Source organism: Chelonus insularis, unplaced genomic scaffold, assembly GCF_013357705.1.
Source record: "Chelonus insularis isolate UGA/USDA-ARS -01 unplaced genomic scaffold, ASM1335770v1 contig_208_pilon, whole genome shotgun sequence".
NCBI classification, from domain to species: domain Eukaryota; kingdom Metazoa; phylum Arthropoda; class Insecta; order Hymenoptera; family Braconidae; genus Chelonus; species Chelonus insularis.
Genome location: NW_023276428.1, coordinates 163,985 through 176,061, shown reverse-complemented (window position 1 = coordinate 176,061; position 12,077 = coordinate 163,985). Strand labels below are relative to the sequence as shown.

The window sequence follows — 12,077 nt, the reverse complement described above, 5'->3', positions numbered from 1 at the left end:
CTTCATCTATTAACTTACGTTTGCTACTTTTAAAGCCTATAATCATAATTTTAGACTCTAAAATCCATTATTTTATATTTCAACAACTAAATTTCGAAACAGGACTCATAACCAAAGTTAATTGGGCTCTCAGACAATATTAATTATACATTTCATGATTCATAACACGAGCAAAACTTTATGTATGCTTATTATAGCAAAAATTGAATAGTAAAATATTTATAATTTTTAATAAATTGCATTTGATACTATAACAACAATCTTCTTTAGGATTTTCGAGTTATTAACTTCCTATCCAACTATAACTAACAACAAAATGGTACATGTCACTAATTTTTAACTAGCTTGACAAGAATCAATATAATATTTAATTATAAAAACTTAAGTTTATGGAAATACATTCATTTTTTTAAACGAATAAATTAAACACTAAATTATTTTTTCTTTTTATAAACGCTTGTTAAATAGTTAAGAATATTTTCTAAAAAATAGTTTGTTCCAAATAATTCATTTTTTGATATTTAGTGAAACAATTAGAACAAACAATAATTAAACAACATTACACAAATACTGATTATTGATGTTTCTTGGCAGTCATTTTGTTTTTTACTTCTTTTTTATACATTATAAGATGATATCCTTTACATTTTTTACACTCATCTCTTTTCGATCCGTTTAATCAATTTATTTAAATGTTTATAACAAAATTATTTTCCAATATGATACTCAGCTAAAACTTTTTTGTTTTCATTTCATTTTGGAATTGACTTTTTTTGTTTCAACTTTGTTTTTATTAATTGGACAAAGGTAACCTAGTACTCAAAAATGAATTGAATATCTAGGTGTAAGGCTGACTTACTTGAAGGCGAAGATTTTAATATAATAGAGCGCGTTTGCTGATTTTTTTTCCATCTACAGCAATGATTGTACGTAACATGCTTAAATTACATTCAGGATTCTGGTGATTGATCTGGTTGATAATACCTCATGCCATTGATCTGCAATAGATAAATTATTTAATATCACTGAAATGAATAACAAAGATATAAAAAATAAAAAAAAAGTTTACCGTCATATCATATTCTGTTATATATGCCGGTATTTCCAGTTGATCAGGTGACATAATTTCATATAGATATTCTACACCGGGTAAATTGTGAACCTTTTGCTTTATTGCTGGAGCCATGAATGTTGTAAACCACCACGTCATCATCTAAAAATATGATTAAAATTTTATTTGAATTTCATATTAATTTGACTGAGAAAATAAATTTTAAATAAAAAACAAACAATTACAGTCATGGTAAAATTGAATATGAAATAAGTAATTAATTTGATCATTTATGAGAAGTCTCAGTAAGTATATCATAAATATTCATTTCGTATTAGTCGCAAAAAAATCAATTGCTTTGAAAACAGAAAACTACTAACCTTGGTCCAGAAGGTAGGATGTATAATGTAGAAATGTTTAAGATTTTTTTTATATCTGGAAAAATAAAAATGAAAGTAAATAAGATCTCATGTTGATAAGAGTAAATGTATATCAATGTTATATTTAGTTCAATATTAATGTCATGACGTACGTAAATTTTTCAATTCAAAGTAGATGATTCAACATCAGATATCAACATTTTAATTTACTAAAAATACATGATATATTAATATTTAACTTACTTATAGGGAAGCACATTGTATACTTCACGTAACCAATGAAAACTAGGGTAATTGTTGCTGGTAGTGAGTGTATGAAAGTAGGCTATGACGTAGTCACCTTTGACAATGGGATCCAGTAACTGAATCAGATAGAGTAAGGCCTGAAATAATCCAAACGAGTTAATCGTGTAAATAAAAGAAAATATATGAAGAAAAGCATGGATTAAAATGAAAAATAATGTCAAATTAAGAAATTTTTTTGATACATGTAGAGATTTAAGTTAACTATAGTTAATCTAACAATTATATTAAATTATGAGAAAAATTCATTTATCTAATATATGTAATTATATTGCTCATACATTGAAAAAAAAAATAGATTGACGCGAAAGATAATAAGTATGTATATTCATTATTAATAACCTTCCAACGCATACAGCATGTTCAGTGAAAAACAATATTGAATAATTGAAGTATAAATCATTTTCACATTAAAAACAAATCATGAGCTTAATAAAAATTATTTACTGTGTTACAATGAATATTTAAATATATTTAATATAATTTTAACGTTAAGATAGCTAATACTTTAATAAACTTGTTAATAAATCAATAAATGTTATTATAAACTAATAATCTAAGAGTATCTATTTTTATATCATATAAATTATCGATTTTAACTGACGTAGTAAGCTTCTCTCAACGCATGACCTGTAAGTCGAATACAAACATATAATTGTCAATCTGTACGCATTGTTATACACGTGCCAATGTACTATCTTAACAAATACTATTAGAGATTAGATACATATTAAATTTTTATCGTTTTTCATTATTTTTCATTAACTCAAGTGTTGTTCGTTTATAACTTGTTAGATTAATTAAAAATAATAATCACCTTGTCTAAATTAATTGTGCTAGCCGGAAACCATTTTCCAACAAAAACTACAACAGGTCTGCCTTGTCTGTCAACACCACTTTGATAAAGACATCCGATTCCAGATACTTCTGTAAGATCTTCAGTTTTAGCTCGTCTCAAGAGTCTTTCGTATCTGCAATTAATTCTAAAATTAGCAAAGTTTTCAAATGCATTAATATATTTTCTAAAACTCATTCCAAAGTATCTAAATAATGTTATAGAGTTAAATTAGTATAGAAATTATTCTGAGAAAATTGATTTCATTCATTATAAGTAGGTGTTGTAAAAGTATTGATTCAAATGTTGCAAGAAATCACGTCAGGATATTTAGAAACATTGGAAAAAAAAATTTATCGAATAAATCAAATTGTTAAACGGAGGGAGGTAAAGGCTGATATTTATTTAGATTTTTCGGGTCAAGAACACAACATGAGACTCAAGCAAAGAATTCTTTTCATTTTGTCTACAAGTGCGTCTTCGACCATGCTCAAATTAGCATTCATTATATGGCAATGATAATGTGTGAGATAAGGTCGACAAACTTTGAAAAAAAAAATACACAACTGTTTTAAACGACAATCATAATAATAATATGACTTTTAATAGCACTCAGAAATATTTTAAATTATTAATAGTTCGATTGCATAAAAATAATTTATACTTGTTGTTATAATTTTAGTAATGATAATAAAGTAACAACTTCAGTGGCAAATGGAAACAGTCGTGTATTTTTATATTTCAAAAGGATTATTATGTGTACCCACTGATCTTCATCATCATCCTCGTCCAATCTCACGTCTGTCATGTCAATCATCACCATGCTTTTATGTAATCTTGTTTTATTTATTTATTGTCGGCGTAATATGTCTTATTTTATTTATAAAAAAATCACATCAAAAGTTTTGCACGTGTTGAAATTATTATTAACTAATTATTTATATAAAATTTAATAAAAAGTTGTATTTAAATATATTGTTAAAAAAAAACTCCACGAATATCAATAGAAGATGGTCGATTTAAAGAGCACGATACGCGCTAGAACACTGATTAAATATGACTGACTTATATATCCGACGTAGAGTGCAAATTATTGCGGTGTACGACGCGAAAAGGAAGTTAATAGTGAGAATAGTTGAACTGTTGCTTCAGTAGTTTCAGTTAAATCGAAGAGAACAGTAGGCGACACAATGTCGTCGTTTCAGTGAATAAAGAAAGGGTGCTTCCATATTCTTTTAAAGCGCTTGCGTTGATTAAGCCAATCGACATTGCCATGTAAACATCAAGTACATTATTAAATCTATTTTTATTTTTTTACTTTTTAAATTTAATTTAAATATTTATATTCTGGATATGTATTCTTTTAAAACGTTTTAATTTTTAATTCATTCAGGTAGTATAATGAAATTATCTTTTACTAATATATAAAAACCTCGAATTTCTTAACAATATTATACGTATGTTCTTTAAAGTAATAAATACCTAATTTTTAAATATATAATTACATTGAAATACTTGTGAATCAATTCAATGATATGAAAAACAATTTTATAAAAAATTAGATAACAAAAAACACATTGCTTATTATATTTTATAATTGTACAGAATAAATTATAGTACCAAGATATTAGAATTCATTAATTTACTCTCGTTACAAGAATTAAGTAATGAATTATTCAATGATAAATATTTTTCTATCATATTCGCGGTATTTCATTCATATCGGTTCACTGCAAATACTTCAATATCGACGATGTGAAAAAATAAATTCTGTTGTACTCACCGATAAAATATATCTTTATAGTGACATCTATGTAATACTTTGAAATTAATCTATTTTTAGATGTAAATACCTATTTTCCAAGAAATGTATCTATTTGTAGACCATTCCTAGCTACTACACACCCTGGATTATATTTTTTGATATTAATATCTATTCTATAAATAGAATATTTGAAGCTCTATTCTTTTGACCAATTTATATTTTTTTGTCGGTTGAATGATATATTATATTATTAATAGAAACATAGATTCTATCGACAATAAATAATTCTATTAGAGTAATAGTTCTTTTTTATTACTAAAAGTATTTTCAATTTTTTTTATCGAAACTATGACTGCTCCAAAATCAATACTCCAAAAATATTATTTTATGTTAAATTATTCATCTTGATAACGTATCTAGGAATATACTACTACAAACTGTTTTATAAAATAGTTATATGGTGATTTTAAGTTGAACGAATATTTTTTATTTCACTCTTATTAATTTTTAACAACCCTTTCAAAATTTCTGCGGATGAGATAAATATTTAAAATATTTCTAGAATCGCACTTGTTATAGATTATCTTGAAATTTATTTACTTTTTATGTTGTTACTACCTCCAAGTATATAGAAGTTGTATTGAAATGACCTGACATACACGAATATTCGATCATACCCTAGTTTCATCCAATATTGTCATTAAAATTACAACAAACATCATATGAGCAATGGCAGATATAGATATTCATCATATGTGTATTTAATTATATATATTTGACAAGCAATCCTGTTTTGAATTTCACTTAAAATATTTTTCTAAGGTTAACTATTTTAATAAAATATTGAAGTTGTAAATTTATGTCTTTACTACAAAACTTTTCTATTTGAGTGTAGAGTTTAAACTTTGTATGTGACTTAGATTAATTTATTAATTATCCATAACATTATAAAATTTTCAATAGTCTTACCTCTCTTTTTGTTGCATTCTTTTAAGCATAATGTCTGCTAGAGGATCAGTTAATGGTCGTTCTCCAAGAAGCCTTTGTCTATCCAAATCACCTTGCATTTGAGTGAATGCATGCTCGCCAAGACTTGAAGTATCAAGCTGATTTGACAATTCAATAGCTTCATCACCTACAAGGATTGCATTCAATTGAAGTCAGAATAAGATTTGATGAATATAGTGAGTGGTAAATATGAAATACTACCATGTAGTGCATGTTGTGGATTGTCGATAATACGAATTTGGCGATCTGGTAAAAGTGGCTCACCATCAGGTCCTCCAATATCACTTGGCAGTTGCCAGCAAGCATTTTCTTGTTCTTCAATATTCCTTGGAAAGTAAAGTGGCAGCAAAACTTGATAAATTCCCAAATCACAGGGCTCAAGAACAAGAACAATACACACGATTGAATCATTGTATTGTTCTAAAAATCTACGTATTGTACGAAGAGCAACATGAGCTCCTGCATCCGGTGGATAATTACGACGAACAGAATTGATCACAGGTAGTGCAATGGTGCGTAAGCCTAATTCTCTAGCTTTTTGCAAAACATTCCTATAAAAAATCCATTTTACAAAGCAATCAGAATTCAATAACTTTATTTATATTGATTTAGATGAATACTTTATAATAGATAAAATGTTATTCATACCTATAACAACAATGAAGTGTATTTTGAGCTGCAGTTTGATATTTAACATGATAAACTGGCCCAACAGTATGTATAATATAACGTGCAGGCAGATTGTGGGCTTGACTAACTCTTACTTCACCAGTTTTACATTCTATTTAAGACAAATTATTACTTAAAATGTTTTTAACATAATATATTTCAGACAGAAAAATGAAATACCTTTAATATCATTATCAATTTCGATGTTAAGTGCTGGACCTGCTCGTGAAAATATTTTTTGGCACGTAAAGCTATTGTCATCCATAGTTTCGTTGGTAGGGTTTACTACTGCATCTACTTGTAGCACCGATATATCTCCAGTCCTTTAAAATAAATCATGAACTTTCGTGAGTAACTATTTGATGGTACGTTACGATATTAATTGATAATTTTATTATTGATGTAATAGAATAAATACCATAATGCAATCTTGCGATTGATCGAAGTTTGGCATGGAAAAGGGCAGTCCGTGTAATGATTTGCTTCTCCCAAAGAATTTGAATAGTCTGTGTAACGATGTTGAATTGGTACTTCGGCCCATCGTGTCAATGTACGTATATCAACGATTTCAGGGCTAATACCAAGGGGTTCCATCAGCCTCATTCAGCTTGAAATTAATTTTTCATTAAATTTAATTTAATTTCAAATGTCATTGAACATACAAAAAAACTATTCAATTATTGATGTATCACTTATGAATTATGTCACTCAAGATTTAAGTCAATACAATTAAATAAAAGTACGTGATTTCAATCAAAATAAATGAGAAAGTGAAATTTCAATACAATTGATTGAAAAAAAAGAACATTAGTCGCACACATCTAACCTTACGCTAACTGTCACGCGCCATTTTTACATCAGCTGTTTCATCATTAAATGGTATTACGCGCGAAAATATAGTTTCAATAAAATAAATAAATGAAAAACAAAGAAAATTGAAGAAATATAACAAAGAACAATGATATTAATATCGTACCACACAATTTAACAAGAGTATAATGGAGTAATGACTCAATGAGTTGTCTTCGCAATGAATCGACTTCCGGAACGATAGTCTTCCCTACTTCTTTTGTTTACTCCACCTCGTTTTTCACTTGCGCACTTTGGCACTGATTTGTAAAATGTATGTGTCCTCTTTCTCTCACTATACCTATCGTTTTTTTTTCTCCAGTCTACTCTAGGTCGACGAGCCGTCGACGTATGAACTCGATTGCGCTAAGCTTTTATCTTATGCGCATCATATCGTTTTGGAGCTTGTGCGCGTGCGTATGCATTTACGCGCAATCTAATACATCGAAAATAGAAACTTTTAAATGTTCATTACAACTTCATATCCATTTTTACCATAAAAAATTTTTTGTAATTAAAGATCTTTTTTTCGATTCAACTTTCGATTGATATATGCATAATAAATTTCCTTAATATATAAATCATGTCTGTTTCAATGACATATATTTTTTCGTTATTCCAAATATCTATGAGGAAAATAATTATTTATTTATGTACTCATGTACATGTTGAACAATTTAATATAATAAATTACAGTTTTTATTCAATAAAATAATATTGTACTTGATAATCAGATAACTGAAACTCTTCTCGGGGTAAAATGATAATACTTTATTCAATTTTACATGAACATGCAATGAAAAAATACGTAATAATGCTGAAGCCCTTATTCTTTATTGTATCATCGTCACTAATGGTCTAACAAGGTTTCTGCATATAAATCCACCACTATGAATGTCAAGAATAAATGGATACTACATCTGCTGAGTCGATAAAAAAATGTAACATTCACCATATTGAATTTTTGATAAAAAAGCATAAACCTGAGTCATAGAAATCAAATATTTAAGTTGATGAAATTAAAAATAAAATTTATAAAATATAAATAATATAAATGAAAATAGCTAACTAATAATATGGACATAAATATTATTTTATTTTTAAAATAAATTTCTATCTATAAGTTATATAATTTTTCATCAATAATCTATTAAATATAAATAATAAACATAAAAAAAAATATGTAATCATGTATATTTAGTAATGCTCTGGTGGGATTATAATTATTTAATAAGCTTAACAATTTAATGATTAATTTTTTTTTTTACACAAGCCATCAAAAATAATTGATGAAAAAAAGAATAAAAATAATATTTTTCTACGAATTCAATACGCGTCAATGTGATGACTTGAAAGTATGTGAATAAGCGTTACCTGAGTAATTCACGTAGGCTGTTGTTGTTCGCCAACAATAGACACAAAAAACTAATGGGTTACAACAGGAAATACACACATTGACTAATGTAAATATATTTTTGAGAATAAAACGGTAAAAAGATCATACACAACTTGTTGGTAAGAGTGACGATAGATGTATGACTGATAGGACTATCATTAGGTGAATATTTCTTGTCTGCCTACAGATAAAGATAAAGCTTGAGGACATCGACGTGTAGTAAAACACTAATGCGTATTATCATCAACATGTACAAGATTTTATTATGTATTCCTCAACGCATGTTCTTATGAATACTTAAATGGTGCTAAATCATATAAATACGCATCAGTTGTAAACAAAAAGTCATTCTAAAAAATATTATCGTTACAAAGCATTTTTCTTAATTATAAATGCACCTTTGTTGAAGTAAAACATTGAAAAAATTGATAAAAATTAGTTCAAATATTATATAGTAATGCGTATGTGCTTAGACATACCTTGATGAAGAAGTATATGTAGTATATGTAATGGTTACACAAGTAGGTAGGTCAGCTGTAGACGAAGCTGTAAATCGATAATATTTATCAATTATTATCGTTGTTGCATGTTTGACAGTGTATTGGAAATTGAAACACTTTTTACACTGTTCAATGATTACCTCTTGAATACTTAATATTACTCTAAAATTCCAATGTTTCTTGTCATTTTAAAAAAATATATTATAAATTTATGAAATACTGCTATTATTATGATGTAAAAGAATTATTTTATGTTTAAAATGCTATTGAAAATAATATTGACAAGGTATTAACTAGCAATAGTAGATAGTGAAAGTTTAATAAGTTACAGTTTTATCAGAATCTGACGTTCTTGCTATAGGTTGAGTAGACTTCATAGAGGCTAAAAGTTTATTCAATGCCATTGACATATGAGTAATATGTATGTGTATTCATTTTACTAGATTAATTTTGTAGTTAATTGTTTTTTCTAAATATAATTATCTTGATGTGATGGAATCTTGATGATGACGATGTCAAAACAAATTTAAATTTGTTATAAGATGGTATCAGCAACCGATGCGTCTCAAGCTGGTTCAAAGGAAGTCATAATAAAGATACATTAATTGTAATTGAGTAGTTATGAAATTATGAAATTTTTCAAAACTAATATTTGACATTTTTTAGTATAAACTTTTTGAAGTCGTATTTATCTATAGTTCATTTTTTAACGTTTCATTTATGTATATTATGTTTAATTATGATTATTGAATTAAATATTCTCATACCTATCTATGCTGACGTGAGAAAATTAAGCAACATCCATAGACTCAGCATTATGCAAGGAATTTTTTTAAATTAAATCTTTTTCAATAGTTGCTCACTGTTTGATATTTTATTTTTTATTTGACCAAATTCGTCATTTATTATTATGGATAATAAAAGATTGATTACTTTTTGTATTATTTTTAGATTAATAAATATTCTTATAAGACAATACTATTATTTTTTACAAAAAATAAAGAAGCACCTGTCTGTTCACTTATTTAAAAACCGTAATGTGTGGTACGGATCACGTGTCTCCATCTGATGGTAGATATAAGAATAGTGATGCGTGTTTTTAAGGAGGGAGTAATCTTTTTTTTCATTTGATGCCGTGACTGCGTGAATACAAAAAAATAAAAGTATAAAAATGGCGGACGACAATGAGGATCAGTGGTTATACGGTGATTCCAGTGATGGAAAAGACAATTTTCCAGCAGATGAGCAATCTAAGAATAACAAAGATTCGATGTCTGTTGGAAATCAAGATGAATTCCAAAATTCTGATACAAATAATGCTGAAAACAATTTGGAAAGGTTTTCTGAAGTAAGTAGCAATCATAACCTTAATGTTTATTTGTATACCGGTATATAAATATTAAATAATATATTACTTAAATTTGTCGATTTGTGTATTAAAGTTTATTTTTAAATATTCAGAAAACAGATCCTGCGCCAGACGATGATTCTATGGCTTTAAATAATGAGGATTCTGAAATGTCCTCGAAAGCCAATGAAAATGGCACAAAAGAGTCCACTAATCAAGAAGACCCTGATGCTGTTAGTGATTCTGATTCAGATGATGACGTTCACGTAGTAATAGGAGATATAAAATCAGCTCCAGCTTATAATAATTTAAACATCAAACGAAGTGGACTTTTATCAAATGCATCTGGTATACCAGATAAGTTGAATAAACAACCAGGAAAATTTAGTATAGATGAGTTTGAAACAATTGGAGTTATAAATGGTATACCAGCGCATGAATTTAATCTTGATCAATTAGAAGATAAACCTTGGAGACAACCAGGTGCAGATATAACAGATTATTTCAATTATGGCTTCAATGAAGACACATGGAGAGCTTATTGTGAACGTCAGAAAAGAATGAGAAGTGAATCTGGAGTAGGACTCGTATTAAATACTGGCACAAGTGGAAATAGTTCGATTAACGCACGAGTACCTCAAGTTGCAATTACTAACGACAACAGCAAATATTCAGGAATAAGTGGGCCTAAAAGAGCAGGACCTCCACCTGGTAGAAAAATGGCTGGAACTATTGATGTGATTGGTAGTTCAGGTTTGGCTTCCAGAAGAAATGTTGATAAATCACCACCAAAGGAAAACGTTATACAAGTGATGACAGCTGACAGACGAGAATATTCAAGAAAACCAGGTTTTCCTGATATGAGTGTTCCTCCTCCTAATCCTGGTATACCACCTGCATTTGATATTCCTCCACCTGGATACACTGAACCAGCTCCTTTTTATATGCCAGAACCGGATCCATATTATCAAAGTTATGAACCCACACAAGACAGCCAATGGGGAAACGATCCAGTAAGTTTATAAAGTTTTTATCAAATAATTTAATGTTACGTAGTTCATCTTTTTAATGAGTACATTGTATCCTTTTTAGACTTGGCAACCTACAAATTTAGCCATTCCATTAACTGAGACAGAAGAAGAAAAAGACTTAGGACCAAAGACTATTCCAACAATGGTACCACCAATTTCGATTCCACCATTAATTCCTCCGGCACGAGAAGTACGAACTGATCGCAATGAAAAAGATGCAGATTCGATGGGTAGAGAACGGGAACGTGAACGTGACAAAGATTCAGCTGTACGAGAACGTGAAAGAGACTCTGTATCTAAAGAAGATGAAAAAGATCGTGATCGTTCACGTTCACAATATCGTCATAAAGAAAGGTAATTATTCCTTATTTTATTTAAATGAGTTTCTTTACATAAAAAAATATTTATTATTCTATCAGACATAGACATCGATCAAGGTCACGTTCCCGACGACATAAATCAAGATCACGCAGCCCAAGTCGGCGAAAGAAAAAATCAAGACGTTCCGATCGAGAAAGATCTAAAGAAGAAAGTGAATAAATGTTAGATACTCTTGTGAATTTTTATTGTAATTAATCTCTAAGAATTAATGTGAAAATTTAAGTACTATTTTAGTATAAGTATAATAATGTAAACGAGCGTGGCTCATGCAACACTATATTAAATGAAAAGAAAATCGAGTTTTAATCATTCATAGTATTAAAAATAAAATTTTTAAAGTAAATAAATTCAAAAAACTATCTATTTTTAACCAACATCTTTTTCTAATTAAATTTATACCATAATCATTATTGTAAATATAAGACTATTCATACAAGTTAACAAAAATTTTTCAACCAGGGAAACTAAGAGGAAGTAAAAGTGTTAAAGCATAAGATGTAATGCCATTTAATTTATGGTTTTATATTATAATGTTATTACAGAAATCGTGTTTTTATAGTA

The 12,077-nt window shown here is 28.1% G+C and overlaps 2 protein-coding genes and 1 long non-coding RNA gene across 7 annotated transcripts; 2 read left to right on the top strand and 1 right to left on the bottom strand.

The window, feature by feature from the left end:
* Positions 1-768: 768 nt before the first annotated feature.
* Positions 769-9,645, bottom strand: Gdap2 (ganglioside induced differentiation associated protein 2). Of its 5 annotated transcripts, none has more exons than XM_035079060.1 (12): positions 9,524-9,645; positions 8,736-8,802; positions 6,430-6,618; positions 6,192-6,334; positions 5,991-6,123; positions 5,544-5,893; positions 5,304-5,469; positions 2,552-2,705; positions 1,675-1,814; positions 1,432-1,486; positions 1,070-1,213; positions 769-998 (listed from the first exon to the last, which is right to left on the bottom strand). In XM_035079060.1, the coding sequence occupies exons 3-12, from the start codon at positions 6,612-6,614 to the stop codon at positions 951-953; spliced, it is 1,518 nt and encodes a 505-aa protein (XP_034934951.1). In that variant the 5' UTR covers positions 6,615-6,618; positions 8,736-8,802; positions 9,524-9,645; the 3' UTR covers positions 769-950. The 5 variants fall into 5 exon arrangements, with proteins under 5 accessions (XP_034934951.1, XP_034934952.1, XP_034934949.1 ...); XM_035079061.1 differs by lacking the exon at positions 9,524-9,645 and adding an exon at positions 8,897-9,381; XM_035079058.1 differs by lacking the exons at positions 8,736-8,802; positions 9,524-9,645 and adding an exon at positions 8,235-8,603.
* On the top strand, positions 3,509-6,358 carry LOC118064461 (uncharacterized). The gene is made up of 4 exons (XR_004690062.1): positions 3,509-3,855; positions 5,330-5,525; positions 5,613-5,854; positions 6,175-6,358. It is a non-coding gene; the product is annotated as an uncharacterized lncRNA (long non-coding RNA).
* A 62-nt stretch (positions 9,646-9,707) lies between the features above and the next one.
* Fip1 (Factor interacting with poly(A) polymerase 1) lies at positions 9,708-11,842 on the top strand. Its single transcript, XM_035079063.1, has 4 exons — positions 9,708-10,104; positions 10,218-11,117; positions 11,197-11,489; positions 11,555-11,842. Exons 1-4 carry the CDS (start codon positions 9,928-9,930, stop codon positions 11,673-11,675), a joined length of 1,491 nt encoding a protein of 496 aa, XP_034934954.1. The 5' UTR covers positions 9,708-9,927; the 3' UTR covers positions 11,676-11,842.
* Positions 11,843-12,077: the final 235 nt, after the last annotated feature.